Here is a 22,768-nt window from a genome sequence, read left to right as displayed (position 1 = left end):
CCCTTTGCAGCTCCCATTTGTCTCTACAGCATTTATTTCTGTGCCTGTTACTTCCACTGTCACTTATGGCCTTGCTTGTGGCCTGTTTTATTTGTGCCAACTCCAAACTCCTGCACCACCCTGACAGAGCCTGGAACAGCACCATGAATGGAGCCTGGGGAGTTGGCTTAGACACCTACCTGGGTACTTCAAGTAAAACCAGAAATCCTGCTGTTTTAAACAGCAGTATTACATTTCATTTCCAGGAAAGAAAAGATTAGTTGGGTTGTTGGGGGGGGGGGGGTGTATTCTGGTTTTTGGTTTGTTTGTTTGATTGATGGGTGGGGGTTTGTGGGGTTTCTTGGTTCGTTGGGGGTTTTTGCGGTTTTTTTAAGGCAAGGAATTGGGCAGTGGAGGAAGATGCATGCAGGGATTTGCAGAGGGGATCATTTCTGAGCTAAAGCTCCTTTACACCGAGTTGGGGGTGGGGATTTAATCAATGTCGTATTAAGTGGAGCTGTGAAAGTTGCTGCAGGCAGCAGCACATTGATCCTTTTGCAGCTCGGGCAATTACCGAGCCCGGATCCGAGCAGCAGGTACCAGGGACTCCATCAGCTGCGCGGGCTCTGGCTGTGCCATGGATCCGAAGTGCCACCTAGTGGGAAATGGCACTTTGGAGAGGCCACTGCGGTGACTGATTCAGGATCGACTGTCCAGATGTACGATCACTCAGGCACCCATACCAACACACTCCGTCATAGCCAGGGATATTTTCCATACTAAAGGAGGGGGGGTAAGCACGTTTCCAAAAATAAAAAGATCAAACTCCTTGCTGTTAGTCGAGAATTAGATTCAAATAATCCACATCCAGTCTGTGGTCAGCAGCCAACTGCCCAATTGCACCTCCAGTCCAGGTGTTCAAGAGCTCTCAAAACTGGTGCCTAAGGAACAGAATTTCCCCAGACAGGTTTTAGGAGCCCTGATTTATTTTTGCCACGTATTCAAAATTGACACAGTTTTCCTCTAAATTTCCAGGAGCTGCAGACAGGTATGTTTCCAGCAGCAGAGAAGTGTTAAACACACAGACACAGCCCTGAAACCCAAAACTGCAATGCCCGGTTCCAGTTTGCTGAACTCAGCTGGCCCTCAGCTCCAAGAAGGGATTCACCTCAGCCTGGGGGCTCTGGCAGGGACTGGAACCTTCTGTGGTGCACCAGGTCTGCCCATGGCAGGTCTGAACTGCCCAAAGTGGGCTTCTTGTCTCTGGATCAAGAGTTCCCTCCTGTTCCTGGGGGCATCCAAAGGCACAGGTGAGGTCCTGCAAGCAGGCACAACATACACTTGGCAGCTCTTTGGGCCTTCTTCCAGGAGATTGTTGAACAGTCCCCTCTGGGTTCCTCTTCTGGATGGCAATGAATCAGCAGCTTGGGCTCCAGAATGTCACCACCCTCAATCCCACTGCAGCAGTGACATGGCTCACACAGCCCAAGGAGATCCAGCCCTTTGCAAGGTGTTAAAAATTCAGAGCACAGAAAACAGGAGTGAGGAAAACAGAGATCCTTTATTCAGAACTAGCAACATTTTCACTGTCTTTATGAGGCAGCTGCTTCCTTCAACCATCCTAAAGGCTAAACATACATAACAAATGTTGCTGGAAGGTGGTGTCACCCTTTTAAGAGTGTGTACACTGATGAACAAAATATATTTGAAGCACAGCTACTCCTTAAAGGATACAAGATTAAAATAACACAGTCCTGCCCTTGGTTCTTCACTGTCATCACCTCCTCAGGCACTTCCCTGGTGTGAAATGCCAGCACTGTGATGCCATGGTGGGTGACACAAGGGCACTGTCCCAGTGTGACATAGACCAGCCTCACTTGCTCACTCCTCCAGCTCTGGTCACAGCTCAGAAACGTAGTGTAGCACATTGTAGACATCTGAGCACCCTGTTAAATAGACAATTCCTGTAAAAAGTTACAGCTGAAAAGCCTGGTGTATTTTCACAGGAGTGAAAATCTGTAGTGCTTGTAGGACTTACTTGAATAGACCTACAGTGCTGCAGAGAGACAGCAAGGCTGGGAACACTGCAGGAAATGAAGATGTTCTACAGTGCCTGGAGGCAGAAGAATTAAAAAAAAAGCTTACTTTTTCTGAGAGCAATTTTTTCTACCTTAAAAAAATTTAGCTGTAAAAGGTAGCAAAAAGGAGATCCACTTGGTTCATATTTGTGCCACCGGACTTTGTAATCTTTCATTAACTGGTTCTCCAATTAAACCTTTTTCTAATTTGTCTAACATGCTTTTTTGAAAGCTTTTCGTACTAGAAACCTGTAAACCAAGAGGTCCTTTCTGAGGTTGATACAGCAGGTACAGAACTGAGGTGCAGAGCCTACATTGCCCAGAATTTTTCTTTTTTCACTCACTGCTGCTGAAGTGAGAGGTGGATACACAGGCACGTGAGGTAATCCTTGGTGTGTCCTATGCAGGGCCAGGAGCTGGACTCGACGATCCTTGTGAGTCCTTCCAACTCAGGATACTCTCCAATCCTATGATAGCATTACTTCAGGTTTCAGAGGAGACATGTTCCCATTAATCAAATAGCAGAGCAAAAATCCCTACGGTATATCCCAAATTCTAAGCCAGGACTCTTCAGCAGCTTTGCTATATCCTGCAACTGGGCAGTGACAGACACAATTCCTGTTGGGAATAGAACAGAACTGTCCTTAAACTTTGCAGTCAGAATAAGGTCACAGTCACGGCAAGACGTGAAGGCGTCCCTGCCATGCAGGCGCTGACCACCAGCTGTCCCCATCGCCTCACTGCAGGGAGGCAGCGGAACAGCCTCCCAAAGTGGGGGCTGCCTTCGGGCTCAGGAAAATGAAACCAAGCTGCTGCGGTTCTGGGAGTCTGTAGGTAAGAACTGGGACGTGCAGCAGAAGGGCTGCATCCAGCACAGCCGTGGGGGGACAGGCTGGGACAGAGCAGCACAGAGACACAAGGATACCACCTGAGCACATCCTGCAAAGAGAAGCTCTGCAGACTCATTCGTGTGGCAGAATCATAGAATCACAGAATCAGCTGGGTTGGAAAGGACCTCCGAGATCGTCCAGTCCAACCCTTGATCCAACCCACCGTGGTTCCCAGACCATGGCACTGATGCCACATCCAGTCTGTCCTTAAACACCTCCAGGGATGGTGACTCCACCCCCTCCCTGGGCAGCCCATTCCAATGGCTGATTACTCTTGGGAAAAAATTTCTTCTCAATATCCAACCTAAACCTCCCCTGGCACAGCTGAAGACCCAGCCCTCTTGTCCTACTGCTGCTTCCTGGCAGAAGAGCCTGACCCCCACCTGTCTACAACCTCCTGGCAGGGAGTTGTGGAGAGTGAGGAGGTCTCCCCTGAGCCTCCTCTTCTCCAGGCTGAGTCCCCCCAGCTCCCTCAGCCTCTCCTCACAGCACTTGTGCTCCACTCCCTTCTCCAGCCTCGTTGCCCTTCTCTGCACCTGCTCCAGCCCCTCCATGTCCTTCCTGAGCTGAGGGCCCAGAGCTGGACACAGCACTCCAGGGGTGGCCTCACCAGCGCTGAGTCCAGGGCAAGAATCACTGCCCTGATCCTGCTGCCACACTCTTCCTGAGCCAGGCCAGGATCCATCGGCCCTCTTGGCCACCTGGGCATACTCTGGCTCACGAATATTCAGCTTCCTGAATATTCAAAGTGGGCTGGAGCATTGCAGAGTTCCTGCCCAGTCTCTGACACAGCCATGACCCACGGGGTCTGAGAAAACCTCCCTCAGAGATGTTTTCCCAACCAGTGTCTCTGGTGGAGACCACTTCTCAAATTCAGAAACTGTTCCAGTTTAGAACTGGAGAAATGCATCTCAGAGAGGCCCCAGGGAGAAGGTGTTGTAGGCTCATCTCAGAACAATAAAGTTCTTTCCTCTCTTGAGAATTCAGGACAATTTCTCATTTCCACTCAACTTTTGACTTCTTAACGTGAGCCCAGAACACAGAATTGTCACTATATTTGTTACATCCACAAGATGTTGGACTTGGTCTCTTCACAAATCAACTTGGAGAAATCTGATTTCATATTGATATTGTTTGGGATTTATTATCATGTAAGAGATGCCATTAAGAAAGAAGATTAACATTTTACAAGGCAATTAATTCTACCTTAATTGCTTTTCTAGCCTTAATGTTGCTACTTACAAAAGAATGATGAAAAGCTATATATGCTTAATATAATCTAGGTTATGGATTTGGATGCAAAGAGGAGAAGGGTAGGAAAGGTTGAGATTGCTATCCCTCAAAATATAGTTATAGGAAAAACATACTCAGGAAAGAGAGATTCCTACTTTGTTTCTCCAGGCTCTGCTCTGGAGGGACCTCTCTCCACTGAGCCACTGCCATTCCTGCATGTCAAATGATAATACTCTAAACCAAAATGTTTGCAGAGAGCTTTATTCAGAACAGCAAAATGAAATTCAGAAGTGTCAGTGCAGAATTATTGCCAAAATCATGGCTAGGCTTCGCGAACGAAGATTTAAGGATTACCAAAATAATATAAGAAGTAAAAAGTTTTACCAAGTTGGTGTAAGGAAGAGTTCAGAAACCCAAATATATTGGCAGTTTTCTTTCAAATGGGTTAAAGTCCTGAAACAAAACTCCTCTCACTTTGAAATCTACAATTTAGTGCCAAACTGAACTTTGCTGTTTGCAGTACCAATGCCCAGAGAAACACTGGGCACCTGCTGTGCCACAAGCTCCCTCCTGAAGGCCTGTGGGAAGGGAACTGGGCTTTTTCACACATAAATGCACTGTATTGCTGTCTTCTAACAGACTTTCAGCTTTATTCACCAAAATAAGTAGTTCCAAGCACTGTACACTTAAATTTCTGTGTACAAACACTTTACAGTTGTAATAACAGAGTGGAGAAACTTCAGGGTTTGTGGGTTTTTTGACTGCAGGATGGCAGATTTATACCCAACTGATCTTCTCAACAGGACACCTGTCACTAACACATATTCCTCCTAGAAAGTACGAAAAGCAACCCAAATCCCAATTCCTTTACACTTTGTGTTTGAGCAATTTTGAAAATGTTTCATTTTAAAAGCAACATGTCAGCATGTGATTATTCACACAGCTCCAGTAGGTAAAGAACACTTTGGTCTAATGACTGTGGTTTAACTAATAGGTTAGATTTAAATGGTATAAATTAGAAAACCTTGGACTAAGCAAACCCGAAATACAGCCCTGCTGAAATCAGACCAACTTAGGGTACTGGGGAAGCCAAAGGAAGCGTTTCCTGCTTAGTGGGCACAGCATGTGGCCAGAGGGGTAAGGTATTGTTACTTTAACGATCAGAGACTGTAAAGTACTTTCTTTAGGCAGCACAGACCGAGGAAAAGAGTCTCTGCCATGTCATTACATACCTGTATCAGCTGAAAGCATCAAAAGGGGTTTTTATGTCATTTTTTCTAATCCATATGAATAATCACTATTTTACTACTTTCAGCAGCTTCTTCAGCCGAGTTATACCACTATGAAAAACCTGATCCAGATGTTTCTCAGGTAACAATGGGTAAAGAATGAATCCCTGCCTGGTGTATCCAACACTCCTGAGCACCGATCCAAAGGATGCAGGGAGACCCAGCCCTTCTGCAGAGCCCTGTGCTGTGGTGTATCAGGTAGATAAAGCCTGCGGGGAAAGTTTTGTTGAATGAACATAATTGGAACCTTTTCCAAACAGCTGGAGGGCCACAGCTAATGCTGCTGAAAAGGAGCAAAGGCTGCCCCTTCCTCTGGCTGATTTATTGGTACACCTGCATCAGGAGAGGCACTGAAATGCCTACAAGGACAATTTCCAACAGTTTTGAAGAAGAGGAAAGGAAATGAAATCAAGTTACAACAAAAAGCTGTAAAGCATCTTTCTTTGTAACTATTTCAATGCAGTCTAAACTTGAGAGCTACCAAGCAACCACAGTGCTCTGAGCGATTGGGACAGGGAGGGAAACACTGGCTAAAAACCCGAACATTGAAATCACACTGTGCTGGTAACTGCAGACACTTGTCTACAGCCAGCTCATTCCTAATTAATAACTGATTTATTTTGCTGCTACAGGAGAATTGTGCAGTTCAGATCCATGACACACTGAGCAGTGACTTCCCTGGATTTGGGGAGGCTGTACCAGCCACTCTGCTTGGTCATTCCGAGTGACCAGCTGGGACAGAAGTGTGAATTGCAGCCCAAAAAGCTCACATATGCAAGCAGAAGAAACCATTTCTGCCAACTTCCCTCCACCTAATGTTTTTTAAAATACCTTTCAGCAATTACACCCAGCAAGACATCCGCCTCCGAAAACTCCAGATGCAAACAGGCACAAGTTTTAGCAACGTGCACAGTAGGAAAATCTTAAATACTCAGAGAAGGTGGCTGTGCTTCTGCACCTAGCTCTGGAATTCTCAGTCAGAAAAACCTTTTCCACCACCCATGTTGTGAATTCAGCCCGAGGACACCTTTCTCTCACTGAAGGAAACATCGGTGTTGTCAGGTGTGCAAAGTAATTCTCTCCTCCTGAGAACCTCTAAGTTTAAACGGCGTTGATGTGCAAAAGACTCTCAGAGAAAAAATACACCTCTGAACAAAGAAAAACTCATTATACTTTGCACCTGTTTAAGGGGAAAATCCCTTTAACAAGTTGGATCATTAATAAAGGTGCAATTAAGTATCACATCATTAAAGAACAGGAATGAAAACAGGGTGAAGTCCCATTAAGAGACAATGCTGAGGTATCTATCTCACTTAAAAAGAAGAAATCCACACTTTCTCTCCTTGCTCCTGTTTACAGATGATCTCGTAGGGATTTGTTACTTACATAAGATTGCTCCTGAAAGTTGGAAACTGCTTTTCTGAGCTAAAAAGCTCTAATTTGCTCCCATCTTTCTAAAAAAAGGTGCTCCTTATTGTGAACAAGCGCAGCAATGAGAACAGAAAAACCTTCAGGGGAAGATACCACTCATTTCAATATCACAAACAAGACACGAGCATAGGCAAAGTGACAAATTTTGCATTCTCTCAATAACAGATTCTCTTTCTGTAAGTTAGAACCGAGGAACTTCAATCACCGTGGCAAGCAGCCAGCTCGTGAATCGGCTCGCTAACATCAACAAGACTATTCGTATGAACAAATGCTCAAAATGACTACGAGACTTCTTGTATATCCTTTGTAATGTTAAAATCAGCAGGATTACTGCGGTTTCTAAGTGCTCTCCCACACAGACTAAGAGCTGAAGTCAAGAAGGGTGTTCACATGAGAAACGATATAAGAGCTCCAGTTAAAGACTGAACTGGTCCTTTGGGTTTAGTTTAAAAAAATAATACAGCACACTCTGACAGAACTACTACTGGACAGGCAGAAATCAGGCTTTAAGTGACTATAAGCTGGTGCCTGAAGTTAGATTCTGGCATGCAGGGCTCAAGAGAAATGCTGCCTCTACTGTCTCAACAGTTATGGGTAGCTATGGACACAGCTCTGCTTGAAGAGCACGAGATTTCAAACTCCTTTCTGCAAATATAGGACGGGGCTGGCAATCCATAGAGAGCTGTGAGAAAGGAAGCACTGGAACTCGCAGCAAGGTGGGGTTGCCTGCATGGGCAGCCCTTCATTTGAATGCAAATGTAATTTTGGGGTAGGCAGTTATCTGTGACATCAGGCAGGGCCTTAGTAAACTGTTACCACCAGCACCTGGTAAAACCATTGTTAATCATGTGTAGTAAAGGAACATCAGGGCTAGCGTGAGTCATTTATAGAGCCAGGCAGGGCTAGAAAAGAGAGAAAGAAAGAGGAGGGGAAGGGAGATCAAACGAGCCCTGCGAGGAGCAGGATGTCCCGGCAGGACAGAGCCGGGCTCTGAGCACCATGTACGTGAGCTACCTTTTGGAGCAGGAGAGCAGCATGTACCCAGGCTCTACCCGGTGCACCGGCAGCACCCTGCCAGGGCAGGGCTTCGTGTCCGCGCCCCCCTACCCCGAGTACATGGGATACCACCCCGTGCCAGCCCTGGACACCCACGGGCAGCCGCCGGGGCCCTGGGGCTCCCACTATGGCCCGCAGAGGGAGGACTGGAACGCGTACGGGCCGGGCCCCTCCGGCGCGGGCACTGCCCAGCTCAGCGCCCCGTCCCCCGCCCCGGGCTCCTACAGCCCCGCCGAGTACAGCTCCCTGCAGCCCGGGGCCGGGGGGGGCTCCTCCCGCAGAGCCCGGCAGTGCCCAGCACTGCTCCCCCAGCAGCCACAGGCACAGCTACGAGTGGATGAGGAAAACCGTGCAAGCCACCTCCACAGGTACGAACGAGGGCACTGGGGGTGATGCTGAGGAGAGGTCTCGCTTGCTGGGGGGTTTGCCAGGTTCCCCTTTCAGAGGGAGCCACACAGATGAACAGGTCCTTATTGCTCTGAGGGATCCTCGTGCTAAATATCGGGTCGATCACTCAATCACTTGACTGATTCTTACGTTTCTTCCTTGACCTCTAACGCTGCGGGAAATGAAAAAGCCTTTCAATTCTCACTTCAGATGTGTTTAAAAAGTTTGTGATATCAAATAATTGCTTTCAATAGGAGATTATAGGTGGAAATAGATTCCCTCTATAGACGGGAATGAAGCAGCTTGTCTGCAGAAACGGATCATGACCAAAGTATTGGACTTCAGCACCACCTACGCTTTGCTTACTTCCCTCAAGTTCTGCAGTACTTATGAAAAGTTCAAGTGAAACATGTATAGCAGGGGGGTGGCAATAAGGCTTTGTATTAGAAACAGCCTCTCTAAACCTCAGAGCACTGAAATGAAATCTGCCAGATCAATGAGCCCATGCTTTAAAAATAGGGATGATAAGGAAAAGTTGGCTTCACTTTGGAGTAGCAGCTCTCAGAATGTGCAGGAATACAAAGATCTATGGGAACACAGTCAGTTAATGCAGCCACAGATCAGTCTCTGATGTGTAACAGTCAATGAGTACAATCCTTCAATCGTTTTTAACCAGGAAAAATTAGCCAGGGACATAAGGGAAAGGTCCTGTTTAATTTGGAGGAGCAACAAGAGAACAAAAGGTAAATATTGAGCATCTGTAAAAAAAAATCCTGTACCTTGTATTATATGAAAAAATTATGAAACAAGAAAGGGGAGAAGGATAAGAAAAAGAGGGGAAACTGCCTGAAAAGCACAAAGGCACAGTCTGCTGTATGAAAGTATTTGATCCTCCAAGGTGCTGAGCAGCTCTGCCATGCACTGAGATCAGTAAAAATTAAGGATGCTCAGTTCCTCCCCTCCGGAGATGCTCCCAGTATTCCAATGTTCCATCCCTGGAAGGTCCCTTCCCTTTCAGCCCTCCCTCCAGCCCCAGCTCTGCTCCACACATGCCTGCAAATAATAGTCTGCAAAGCAAGTACTGAATCAGTCTCTGGTGGAAAAGCCATTACTGAAACCAGAAGTTAGAGGAAAGAATGCAAGTGTCTAGAAAAATAGTCTATATTAAAATAATGCCTCTAATTTATATGTATGAACAGATCCATCCTCACTCCTGCTGAACACAACTTCAGTTCACAGAGAGTCCACAGAAGTCAGTAGGCCAATCAGAATAGGTTGTTACCTAAGGAGAATAAGAATTTTTTTGGGGGAAAAAAAAAAAGCGAGTGATTTTAAATCATATTTTTTCTTCACTGAATACAAGACAAAACAAAAGAGGGCCTGTTTTGTAAAAACTTACAGCCTGCTTTTGAGTAGTCCTTCCAAGGGCAATGAAATTGCTCACTAACTGTCTGATTTACAGACAGCAGAAACTTGCTTCAATAATCCACTGCTCATCTCTTCTTTCCCTACCTGCCCTATGCTCTTGTGGATTTCAGCTGCAGCCTTTGAGAGCAAGACCTGATTTGCTCTCTCTGTGTGTCCCTTTGATAGTGGGGACTTAGTGAGATAGATTGATATTTTATGTGTATGTGTTACAGACAGTAGCCCCTTCCAACTGCCTGCCTGAGTAGCACATTTAGAACTTTCTAACTTTTCAAATTTCAAGTCTGCAAGGGTCAGAGCATTCCCAGGAAGAGCTGGGAGTGTCTCCCTCCTGGAACAGTCTGACATGAGTGTCTTTATGACAGGAGGAATCAGCATCCCAAATGCCCATGGGCCATGTAAGGCCCTCTGAAGCTGGTGGGGGCCTGGCCATTCATTTAATAACTATTAGGTCCTGCTTTAGGAAGAACTCCAGACTGGGAATTCTAATTGCTGTTTCTTTCCCTCTTATATATATTTTTCTCTGCTAGGCCAAGAAGGCTCGGTGCCAATAAATTACTGGAATTGGTTCCTTTTTGTGCTTTCACTCCTTTTCCTCTGTTTAAAAGCAAGGGCACCATTGTTCTTCAGTTTTCCAAAAACTAAAATAATTTTTAAATACTTTCCCTTCCAGCAATGTCAGCTGTAGAATGTCACACTCTGAGTTTGGTTCTGTGCACGCAGGTGTTGCAGGTGACCTCAGGTGTGTGACCAGGCCAACTGCAAGGACCAGTGTTGCTTGCTGGGTCTTCTTGGATGGAATCCATTGCTTTTCCCATCCTTAAAGCTGTATGTGTCCACTGAGCATTATCCTTCTGTCTCTCTGCAAAACTTCAGGAATTTCAGTAGAGCCAGTGTAGGCAGGAGTCAAGGAATCACAGCTCTTATTTATTGGCTTTCCTTATTCCCTGTGCAATAGATAGGAACCACTGTTCTTAAAGATGAGAAAACAGGCTCAGACTTACCTGAGGTGATCAGAACAAAAATTATCTAGACAGGTTAATTTTATTATTTATTCATTACACTAGTTATCAATATTATTGCATTGTGGAAACAATAACTATTAAGGCAAGTGATTTTTGCAAGATATTCTTGGAAGTGGGCAAGAAGTGTTCCTGTAATCTTATCCCTTTAAGACTGGGAGAGATTCATTCCAAAGGTAACTTACTTTGAGCAGTGTAACTCGTGGCAGCTACAGAAACAAGGCACTGAGTCTGTGGCATTTCCAGCTCCAGAGATTCCATGGTCAGCTTCTCTTCCTGGTGCTTTGTGGCCTCGTGTCCATAGAGATGACAAACAAAACACTTCATTCCAATTTCCACCAATGCCTCATGTCCTACAGGCCCTTTGATACCCTGGTATCTGCACAGCTAACCTGCAACAAAGGGAGAAATGATTTCAAGTCTTACTCAGTAACTTTAAAAACAACATCCAATGTAAATTGAAGATACCATGTCTTCAGCTGTTGTTAAGTGAAGCTTATGAGGGTTTGCTACATGAAACCTCTGGAAGATCTCAGTATTTAATGTGAGACCATCACCCTGTTTAGTGTTACTGAAATGCATTTCCTGCAGAAAAGATCTACTGAGGCTTTCATGCATCATTCTCTCTCTGGCTGAAGGATGTCTGAGTACCTGTCCCTGCAGCTTTGGAGTTGGAAGGACTGGGACTTGCTTCTAAATTCAGTGCACGCAGAGTTCAACGTCGTATCACTGCACTGGGAGGGTGTCCAGGACACAGGAGAGAGCAAACGTGTACTCAGGACTCCTGAAGAAGGAAACACTGACTAATAAACACTGACTAATGAGTATTTTCGACCAAGAACACTGATAGAAAAGACCCTTCTCTAAGCCTTACACTGCTCCTGCTCACTGTCCTCAACTCCTATTCGGAGAGGGCAGCACAACCAAGGAGCAACTGTAACCGAGAACAGAACAAGGGCACAGCTACAAATCTGAGGTGGCAATTCCACACACACACATGTGACATAATTACAGCAAATTCTTTGGCAGAAGGTAGAATAAAACCACCTCAGAACAAGTTACAAATCTCCTCCTGTTGATTCCAATATTTTTATGGAGGTGTGTCGTGGCTCCTACAGGAGCAGAGTTGGCTTTCTGGCTGTGTGAGATCACAACACACACCTGCGGTCAAAGTGTGCCCAAAACACCGCGTGTGAGCAGGGAACTCCCAGGCAGTGCCAGCCAAGGAGAGTTTGCTCTGAAGCTGAAAGTACATCTTAAGATCTACACTAATGTTACAACAAAACAGGGAGGGGACAAGTTTTGAAGCAGGTGAATAATTATGAGCAGAGCCTTCTCCTGTAGATGATAGCTCTCCTCCTATCATTCTTCTTCAATAAAAGTTTACTCTGAAGACATAAGGGCAATTCTTCTGCTGCTGCTGAGGGTGCTGAGAGCATCAGGACCAAATGCACTGTAAATGTGCATTTAGTCTCTGAAAGAAGAAGTTATATCCCCTCAAATCTAAGGAAAGAGAACAAACCTCTTTAGAAGCCATTCCTGCAAAATGAACTCCATGATCCTTTTGGGTCCCTTCCAACTCAGCAGATTGTGTGATCCTGTGAAAATGCTGAAGTCCTAAAGAACACAGAACACTTGGAAAGAAAATTCAGTTACTCACTTGCCTTTTAGTCTGTAGAGTCACTGGCAGTGGATTTCCCCTGATTTGCCCCTCAGAAATGCACCTCCATTTTCTGGAGGTTGTGTTCCTCTGCAAACAGGATCCACACAGGGCAGCCTGTCCCGTCACTGCTTAAAGGGGATAAAAACAGCTCTGCTTTGGACTCACTTCTGTAGGGTGAAGAGTATTAGAAAAGTTCACACTAGCAAGGGCAAGGACAGAATTTGGCCAATGAGCTTTATTTCAGAATAGCAGAACATGTTCAAAATTGAAAACAGAAGGGGAACTCCAAGTCTGTTGAAAAGTTCCAATCCTATGATCCTGCTCTGTTCTTTTCAGCATGAATAACCTGAACATGTATGACAAGAACAAGGAATAAGACACAGCAGAAAATGCAAACACAGAATTTCACCGTGTTTCTTTCTGCAGTTAACTTTGCAGTAATGCCTGGGACCAGGACACCTACTCAGCACTCCAAGATTTCTGGCAGGAATATTATACTCACATTACGCAGGACCGGGTCCATGGAACATTTTCTAATACAATGGCAATGTGGTTTTGGGGGGTTTATTAATTTAACTTTAAAAACATCGCGTGCAGCACAATATCTGTCTTCAAAACTTACTTTAAATTATTTTTGCTTCACAACTTCAACTGAGGCAGTGAAATTACACTGGGGAGAATCTGCCCTTTACTTTTCCTACACTTTTGAAGTACATAAAGAGTTAGAGATAGTCCTAAACAAATCTCTGGGGCCTGATCTCTGACAGTCCATATCTTTATAAGCTCAAAAATTAACATTAGTTTCTTAACACTAAGCTAACAGAGAGGTGCAGGTTTGACCTGAGCCCATCCTCAGGCCAGAAAGCTGTTCCCCGTTTCCAGCTGATTTAAGGTAACTCCAGCCACCAAGTACAGACATTCCTTCCCCTGAAACAAAACCCTGGAAGCTGAGCTGTAATCCCACAGCAATCCCACACTATTCTGTACTGTGACATCCTCAGGCAGCTCCTGGACTTTATGAACAATGCTGGTTTCAGTAGATGAAGAATATTCCTGAAAAGTTAAGAGAGGAGGCTCTGAAAGAGGAGCCAGGGCTGGTTCTAATGCTAATTTATTTTGCTTTGTAAACTAGTTGTGAGGTCCGATGGCGGTTTTTTTTTCCTTTCCTGGCCTACATTGTCTGAGGTTTTGAGGCCTATCTGTCATATTGAGGCAGCAGACCCTTTTAACACTTCACTTTGCTTTGATATGCAGCCTTGTCTCTTCCTTCTCCCTCCTTTCTTCAGGAGTTATATTGCCGGAAAGGGTGATGATTTTCACAGCAAATAAAGAGGCCTTCTCCCAGCTTTATTGTCTTCAGAAGAAATGCTCTGTGAATTTTATGACCAATGGGAAAGCTGTTCCCTTCCCCCAACCCAAAACTTGGCCAGTCACAAAAATTGCCATGGTGGGTGTGATAGAACAGGATTGTTAAACTGTATCTTACTAAAAGCTTTCTGAGTCTGAAATGTTCTATTTTTTGCTGGTCCAAAGGCACTTCTCAGTAGTCAGAGGTTTTGGACAAAACTCACTCTCATTAACCAGCTCATTAAAGCCAGGAAATCCACTTCCCCAGGACAAAGGCAGGCAGATTGCAAAGGTAGTTGCTTCAAAGCTCTTTTGTTTCATTTCTCTTCCACCCAACCACTATTAACCTCTGCAACCAACTTGCAATTCCCCAGGATAATTGTCCACGAACGTGTTTCCAATGGAACTGACACCATGTTGCTGATTATGATTTTAACCTGGCACCAACAAAATATTCATTAAGGTCCTACAAATCTAAATGTTTGCAGCTTCACCCACCCAAGCGAGTAAAATATGCAGGATTTGACTAAAGAATGGGATCAATATAGTAACTTTTATCATTGCATCATTAAACTCTGCCATTACCTCTTAAAGAAGTATGAGAAGTGAAGAACATCCTTCTACTGTCTCTGGGGTGAATCCATCAGTTCTCCCTCAACTTTTACTCAGTTCATACTTCTCCTTGAAATAAAAGGCATCACTAAATAAACCCAGTAGAAAGGCTGCAGGCTTTGGCTCAGAAGGCAGTGGAGTGGATCCATGCCATCCAACAGACGGAATGGAGAGGCTAAAGTCTCAAACTGTTCAGAGATAGGTTCTGATGCTGCTGTTTGTTAACTTTGGCAAATAAAAGTGTACTTTGCCTTCAAAAGGAAAGGCCATGTGCAGACTAATTCCAGACCAGCATCCAACAAAGGCATCAGGGAGACTCTCTCTACCCTCAGTGGGAGTAAAGGCCCAACAGACTAAAACAGGGCTCTGCCAGAACTGAAAGTGTCTTCTCAGGAGACCCTGGCAGATCTCAGCTCCCACTGCCTGTTGTCTCTCACAGAGGGTATTACTCTGAACAAAAAACAAACAAATAAACAAACAAACAAAATCAAATTAATAAAGATAAGATTTATGTGACAAATCAGAGCATTTTTCTCAGAGCATTTCTCAGAATTTCCTTCCTTTTTGCTTTTCTACTTTTTATTTTCCTAACTTACTTTAAAGAAAGAAATTAGATGTCAAAGCTCCCAAACTTCCTTCAAAAAGAAACCAGATATTATAATTTCTACTAAAAAAAAAACCTCTGGGAGCTACTAATACAAAAATAAAAGATTTTACAGGAAAAAGTTCTGTTTTCCTTGTACATTTAATTTCTTCTCCAGTTTAAAAACAAATAAAACAACCTCACAACCCCCTTCTAGTCAGATAATAAGGGCTTAAGCACTTAAAACCAGAAACAGGAAGGTTTATCTTGACGTTTACCACCTTGTTTTGGCAATAGAAGAACATTTGATATTTGTCTGTGGCTTCTGAATGAGAATAGAGGTCAAGATAAGATCACCTTGTTGCTCTTTTGTGTACTCCGTGTTAACGACACAAAGGACACTAAGGAAACATGTTGAACATTTTGTCCCATAGAATGACCCCAAATTCTCATTTGGAGAGGGAAAAAAAATCTCCGAACCAAACCAGCAGCTAGAGAGATCAAAAGTTTAAAAATATTAAGTGAGGCATTAAAGCACCACAGGTGACCATATGTTAAACAAACAATTTACACTTGGAGTGAACGAAAACAAATGTCCTGGGATTTATGTGGACTGAACTGAGTAACTGCTGCTCCTTAGAGACTCTAAAATTCTTACCCTAGTGTTGTAAAATTAACAGCACTTTTCAGTTGATTATCGGTGTAAAGGGAATTGGGCTAATCCTGCTTTCACTGCTGCTTTGCACTGACAGAAATGCTGCTGAAATGAGAATGTCCCGTGTGTCATCCCCAGCCCAACAGAATCTTCCCAGGGGAGGCAACAGATTGACTCCAAGTGGTTTGGCTGCATGGATTTAGCAGAGCCCCCAGCGTTAGGAACAAACACCCTCTTTCCCCCACTGAAATATTCCAAGTACTGAGGCTGATGGCCCTCAGCAGAGTTGGGCAGTGCCCAGAGCGTTGGAAAGGCACTATTAATGAATGCTGCTCTCCCAGGGCAGAGCATGGGAGCTGAAATCGGATGTTCTACAAGCCTGGGGAGAGTCCTGGAGAAACCCTGTCCTTAGGGGAACCAGAACCATCTCCAACTGAGGTGGAACAGTGTTTGTTTACAGCATGGCACTGCCCAGGGCTTCCTGTGCTCAACAACTCTGCATCTGGGATCTCTCCAAACAGTACAAAGAGTAGCAGAGCATGAAGACCCTTCCAACACACGCAGTAGGCTGGGGAGCCAAAAATCCCTACAAGTAGGAAAGTACTGACTGTCAAACACTATAAGAGATAGAAAGTGATGTGGCTCTCAACCATGACCACACAGAGAGCATAATACGTGGAAGGCAATGCTGATTTTAAACATGTTCAGCCCTTAAAAACGATGAGACATCACATCTCCCTCCGCAGATGGGGAAAAATTTTAACCCAAATCAGGAATTAGGGGATAAAGCACTCCAAGACTCTGCTGTAGTTTTGTACCCTGAATTCTGAACTTTGGGTGCCACTTAAACTTCAAATGCAAGGGGGATGGGAAGGAGGGACTAGGGAAGAAGGAGGCCTTTAGCACCACTGATAGATGACCCTCCAGCTCCTCTCTCCTGGCAGGGAAGCTGGGTGCTCTGGGCCATGTGCCTTTGGGATCTACTCAGAGACTGACACTTTACCTACTCAGTGCCTCAGAATTTATTTCACTCCATTCAAAATTAACTTCTCTTAGAGCAATTAATAGGAGTTTGTAGAATCTCTTTTTGAGGAGTTAGGTATCCACATAATCTCTTCAGAAGAAGTTCTGTAAGCAAACAGGAGCTGCTGTATGAAGCTACCCCAGGTCTGCAGCAACAGCAGGCGGGTACAGGCAGAAGGCACAGGACACCTCCAGTTCTGTGCATCATCTGAGAGAACCTGGACCTACTACAGTGACCACTGGGGACACAATTCACAACCCACAGCACCACAGTGGCACACATGGCAAAAGTGGAAGTGCATTCCCTGTCCCAGACAATGGACAGCCTAAATCTGTCCATGTAGAGGAATGCCCATATGGAGACAGACAAGCAAGCACCAAACATTGGTCAGGCTGTGGTTAGCAGAGATGGTAACTCTGGTCCCAACACAACATGATCCAATCTGTCAAATATGTGGATGACCTCAGGCCGGGGCTCAGGACTTGGTTTTGAGCAGGTGCTGATCTCCAATCCATGGACTGCCTGATGTGAGCGTTAACCACAGGGGAAAGGGGGGTGAGAAAGGGAGCACCAGCAGCCTCTGCCATTCTCAGTTCTCTTCCACTGCAGCCACACATCCTGTCCTCTGAAATTCCCCTCTATTGAATCCATAAACTTGCAGGGCCTTGCATCTGTGTTCCCTGCTGTCATTTCCATTGCCTTTTAATGGCCTGGCCACTGCTGGGCCCCAGCTGCTCCACTCAGCTGCACCCAGGGCTGAGCAGAGGCAGCAGTGCTGCTTGCAAAAAAGCAGATGCTGCACTTCTCTGCCCATTGTGAAGGATTATTGCTTTCCTTTTCTCTTTTTTATTAACTGTCATCTAAAAGATCTATGTTACTGTTCCCTGTGCTATTATCAGGTTGTGGACAGACGGTGCCAGACCCTAAGGGAAAACACAGCCTCCAAACTGCAGGAACAATCAGAGTGTTGTAGGAATTTTTCTAGCAACAACAAATGAGGGACTTTGGAAGCTCTCAGTACTTTCTGTGCAGTAAAATGTCCTTCCCAGTCACTGCAGCAGGTAGCAGTCTTTGGGCTCCAGGACAGAAAAACAAGGGCAGTTCACCCCCAGGCAGGAAGCTCGGATCAGAGCTGGGAACAGAACCCAGCTTTCCTGGTTTCTTCTTCTTAGCCAGAACACCTTCCCTTTCCCAAATGATAACACAGGGGTGATAAAGAGCATGAGAAGCAGTTTATCATCCGTTTACTAAGGAGGAAACCTAATATCTGATGGTATGAACCTCTTGTGTTGAAAATCAAGATCAAGTCAAGGGATTCATGCTGGGTAAGTGCATAGAAATCAGGCCTAAAACACCCACCAATATTTGCAAATGTAAAGCCAGATATTTTGTGTAACTTAAGTTAAAATATTTTAGCTTGAAACAATGTGTTCTTCTTTAAAAACAGGTAAAACAAGAACAAGAGAGAAGTACCGAGTGGTTTACACAGATCATCAGAGATTAGAGCTAGAGAAGGAGTTTCATTACAACAGATACATCACAATCAGGAGGAAGTCTGAACTGGCTGCAAACCTAAGGCTTTCTGAAAGACAGGTAGAGTATGGATCCCATGGATCCCCCACCCAGGATTACCTTTGAATTTATCTCTGCTGCAGAGGAGAGTACTGGTGAGGAACACACAACTGCCAGTGCCTCCTATAACCAAACAGGGGACTGGGTTCCCTCTGCAGCAAATGCAACCAGCACCTGCACACACAGTCCTGCTCTGAGGAACAGGAGCTAAGGAATACCAACAAATCCTGCCTGGATTTCCCTCTGGGCAGTGGGAACAGGGAGAAATTTCTGCTGACATTTCTAAAGCAGAAGTCCTGGTTCTGCTGAAGCCAGTGGGAATTCCATAACCAGGTCAGTCTGAGTGGAGAATGGGAATAATGAGCTCAGGTATGCTCAGGACACTTGAAGGTGTTTGTGTTTTCAGCTGCCTATTACCTTTTGTTAAATAATTCCTACATACTTGCTACTCCCTTCTCCTGCCCCTATTTCCTACCACCCCCTCCAAATCCCACTTCTGTTCCCAGAAGATAGCTTAAAGCACAATCCTGTGACTCACCATTGTTTTATGGGCTCTGCTGAGCAGGGATAGTCCAAAATGCACCCACCCATAGCACTGTCCATCCAACTCGAACCTGTCTCACCCAGCACATCCTGGAAGAGCTCACGGAAATGGAGAAGGAAATATTTCTCAATCTGCTGTTGAATGCAAGTATTTAATTATTGAAAATTGCAATTATTTCAACTGGATATAAAAAATACACTGTGTGTCTTTTTGCTGGCTGTCAAAACATTAATAACTTGACTTCATTATGCTGACTTCGAGAGTTATGGCCTTGCTTCTGTAAACAGCCAATCACATTTACTTGAAACTTCCTAGTGGTAATTCCTGATAAACCCTTTTGTTGGTATATTTGAAGAGGTGTAACAAAACCATGTGATATGTTTCTTTGTCATGTATTGGAGTGTTTCCTCAAATGTTTCCAAATATGGCAATAGTTTTTGCCATATTTGCTCTTCTTCATCAGCAATATGTCACAAAATTAATTTCAATGCATGAAACCTGCATCTCTGGTAAGATAAAAAAAAAAAATGTGATAGATTCTCCCCACTACCCTTCAGTACAAATTAAACAACCCCATGGGATGAACATGACTGAACACTGTCCCATCCCAACCTCCACTTAAAACCTGAAAGGATTTTCTGGAAAAGCTTTTTTTCCTACCTATGCCAAAATCCCATCCAGGACACTGGAAGGAATAACTCAACACAGAAGGACAAACAACAATCATTTAAACAAGGAAGGAAAGATGTAATATCCAATTAAGAAAAAAAAAGGCAAAATTGTTAATATAGGAAGGATACAGAAATAAAGGAGATGATGAGGACAAGAAAGAAGAGAGAAAATCAGACTTCAGAGGAAGAGATATATGGAAAAAAAAGAATACTGAAAGGAAGCAGGTGAAGAACAAGTCAGACTGATGCAACTGGACATGCTGGTTTTTAGTCTGACATTACAGATCTGAACTTACTTGTACTTATTTGGTATGACCCTCTGGTGTCCACTAAGATTCTCTCTGGATCTGCTGCAGATCTGCTTCCCTAGTTTAACAACAAACCAGAACAAATCCCTAAATTCACAGGCAGATAAGAACATCGAAGCCAGAGGGGAATTCATAAATGCTGGTTTAGTTTTTAGACTGTCCCATCTTTTCATACATTTTGGCAAATGTATGGGAGAACTGAATTATTTTGGCACAATGAGAATGCAAGAGATCTGAGAGCACTTGAGACAGGTTTGGTGGAACAGTTTGGCACTGAAATGATATTCCAGAACTAAGACAACAAAATGAATTGCCAAACATCTCAGATGACAGCCTGGGACTTAAGAGACCTAGTTCAAATTTACACAAGCTTTGCATGTAATTGAATTCTTCAACTGTAAAACCATAATAATGCCTCAAGGCACCAAGGCTGTCATAGAGACTCCTTAAGAGGTTTTGTGGACTTCACCAGTGGTTTTGTTTTAAAACACAACCTGGCAGCCACAGATGTTATCACCTCTTACAGTTTTACCTCCTTTCTGATCATCATTCTCTTTCCCTTTCCAGATTCTAGTGAAGATCTAAACAGATCAGTATTTCTCAGCAAACCATTGATTTTTCTTTAGGTTATAGTAAACCCAAAGAAAAAGAAAAATGAGAAAAGTGTTTCCTTTGCCATCTAAACACCAGCAAGAAAACACAACATACTTGAATGAGGTAGCTTATTACACTGACTAGACATGATACAGAGCCACTTCCAAGGATAAACAGCTGGCTTTTACTGCTTCAAATCCAATGCTGGGGATTCACATTCACCCTTTCAAACCTCAGCAAGTACTGATGTATTTTGAGTTGGCTCATCAACTTCATCTCATTCCTCACTTGTTCCACGCCAACCAAAATCCATGTACTCTTCAACGGGTCCTTCCTTTCTTCCCAAGGATAACTGTGTCCCTGGGATGTGGTGAAAAGCAGTAGCACATTCTGGCTCCATCTGTGAATGCAATAAAAGGCATTCAGCTGTTAGGGCACTGCTTATACAACACTTTGAATTACCATGGAGTCCCAAGGGTAGTGCACTGGTGACACTCTGCTCAGAAGTGCATTTGCACTGGCTCACACACTGGAGATCACCAGTTCCTGTGCAGCATCCAAACAGGAAAGCTTTTGTGCCTCAGTTTATAGGCTAGGAACAGATTTTGACTTGCCCTGACTAGGACATATAGTTTTCAATGCAATGATACTCTTGAATCCTTTAGGCCATCACTGTGACCCACGAGATTCTGTTCTGTTAGATTTTGTTTGAAAAAATAAAATCAAATGAATCAAAGGTCATTCCATAAAGAAATACCTCTAAACTAACACTGAAAAACACTTTTTATCAAGCCATTACTAAATATTTCATTACCAGTCAGGAAAGATTACCAATATGAAAAACAAGCACACAGCTCTGTGAGTCTTTCTCACTGGTGCTCATGGCACTGATGTTCCCTGTGATTCTGTGAGTAAATGCACTTTATCAGCAACTGAAAACAACTTTCCTCTGCCCCTTTACAGGTGAAAATCTGGTTCCAGAACCGCAGAGCCAAGGAAAGAAAGTTAATGAAGAAGAAAATGACTCACTTTGAGGGCAGCAGCCTGGGCTCCCTGCAGAGTGACTCTGGCTCTGTGAGCCCCATGCCCGTCCCTGACCCACGGACTCACTCCGAGATGCCCAGTTCCCTGTTCCCAGCGCCCCCCCCGGCCCCCCCGCTCCCCATGGGGGGGGTTGCAGCACCCCGGGGGGCTGCAGCAGGTCGTGGCCTCGCAGTGAGGCTCCTGCCAGCAGGAGCACCCGGAGCACTGCCGCGGGGACGACACAGTCCTCAAGGACAGTAACTCGAGAGCCGGGTCTGCAGGACAGCACAGCTTCCCCAGGGCAGTGCAACTGTGCCAGGAGCCTCTAGAAGAGGATGTGGTGCCACAAGGCAAGGAGTCCTCCGGCCAGGGAGGCACCAGGAGAGCTGGGAGCAGACACAGCCCCTTGGGACAGTGCAGTGCAGTGCAGACTGACACAGCACAAACCTGCCCCAGGAACCCCCCGGGCCTGGGGCAGCTGTGCCCCAGGGACTGCCCCGGCCCCCGGGAGGGAACATTCCTGCTGCTCTGAGCCCCACACAGGCTCCGAGTGCTGAGCTCCCTGCATGGACTTTACACACGGATCTCGACAAATGAAAACCTGGCTCATGTGTTTCAACCCACTTGATGGAAAGCCTGGATCCTGGTGGTTGCACTCACTCCATGTTAAGGGCAAAGGTCAGGGATGAGCTTTTTGGAATGTTTTGGTTTTGACAGGTATGATTTCCAATGCTCCACACACTGGTACAAACACACACTCTTCCATCTCGCTGGTAGTGTTTTGAAAGCATTCTGGAATTGTGAATCTTGGCCCAAATTCACTTCTGGTCAAAGAAAATTCATGTCAGACTCCTTTTGGATCCTAAAAGAAAGAGCAAAGGGGGGCTGCCCTAAAAAAAGTGTAGGTATTTTGAAAAGTGACTGCATTTCATGAGACAACAGAGCCCATGGATAGAGATGCAATAATTGCATTCAACCAATTTTAAATTTGTTCCAGTTTTATGAGCTATCGAGGCACTAAAAAAATCTGAGAATCCAAATTATTGGCAGAAAAAACAAAATATTTTACTTAGATGTAAGCTCTCAGCATTTTTTAAAGGGTCTCAATTCCTGAAGTGCTGATATTTCCCATATTGAGCAGAATTTGGTAGGTAATCAGTACTTAAGAATAATCCAGATACTTCCTAACATGCCTGCCAATTCCATGTGCGTAACTTCTGTCTGCAAAAGGAAAATTTGGGAATTTATACCTTCATTGTCAAAAGCAGTTTAGAAATTTAGGATACCTTTCTTCACTAATTTCCATCAAGGTGTCCTCTGAAATATCTCTGTCACTGTTGCAAACAAGACTTAGGAGCATTAAGTCATTTAGGCACTACATT

General features: G+C 44.6%; 1 protein-coding gene and 1 long non-coding RNA gene across 4 annotated transcripts; one reads left to right on the top strand and one right to left on the bottom strand.

Annotated features, from left to right (window-relative positions):
* Positions 1-7,883: 7,883 nt before the first annotated feature.
* LOC113956172 (homeobox protein CDX-1-like) lies at positions 7,884-21,582 on the top strand. Its single transcript, XM_027662410.1, is given in 5 exon segments — positions 7,884-8,210; positions 8,212-8,324; positions 18,122-18,267; positions 21,327-21,530; positions 21,532-21,582. Coding segments are annotated over 5 exon segments (825 nt in total). The 5' UTR covers positions 7,884-7,899.
* Positions 8,549-14,654, bottom strand: LOC113956173. Of its 3 annotated transcripts, none has more exons than XR_003530772.1 (4): positions 14,386-14,654; positions 12,451-12,578; positions 10,976-11,182; positions 8,549-9,051 (listed from the first exon to the last, which is right to left on the bottom strand). It is a non-coding gene; the product is annotated as an uncharacterized LOC113956173 (long non-coding RNA). The 3 variants fall into 3 exon arrangements; XR_003530771.1 differs by lacking the exon at positions 12,451-12,578 and adding an exon at positions 12,313-12,424 and having other exon boundaries at positions 14,386-14,653; XR_003530770.1 differs by lacking the exon at positions 12,451-12,578 and adding an exon at positions 12,313-12,407 and having other exon boundaries at positions 14,386-14,652.
* Positions 21,583-22,768: the final 1,186 nt, after the last annotated feature.

The sequence above is a fragment of the Corapipo altera genome, unplaced genomic scaffold (assembly GCF_003945725.1).
Source record: "Corapipo altera isolate COAL_440 unplaced genomic scaffold, ASM394572v1 326, whole genome shotgun sequence".
In the NCBI taxonomy this organism is placed as follows: domain Eukaryota; kingdom Metazoa; phylum Chordata; class Aves; order Passeriformes; family Pipridae; genus Corapipo; species Corapipo altera.
Note: the sequence above shows the minus strand (reverse complement) of the source record. Positions and strands in the feature narration are given on the sequence as shown.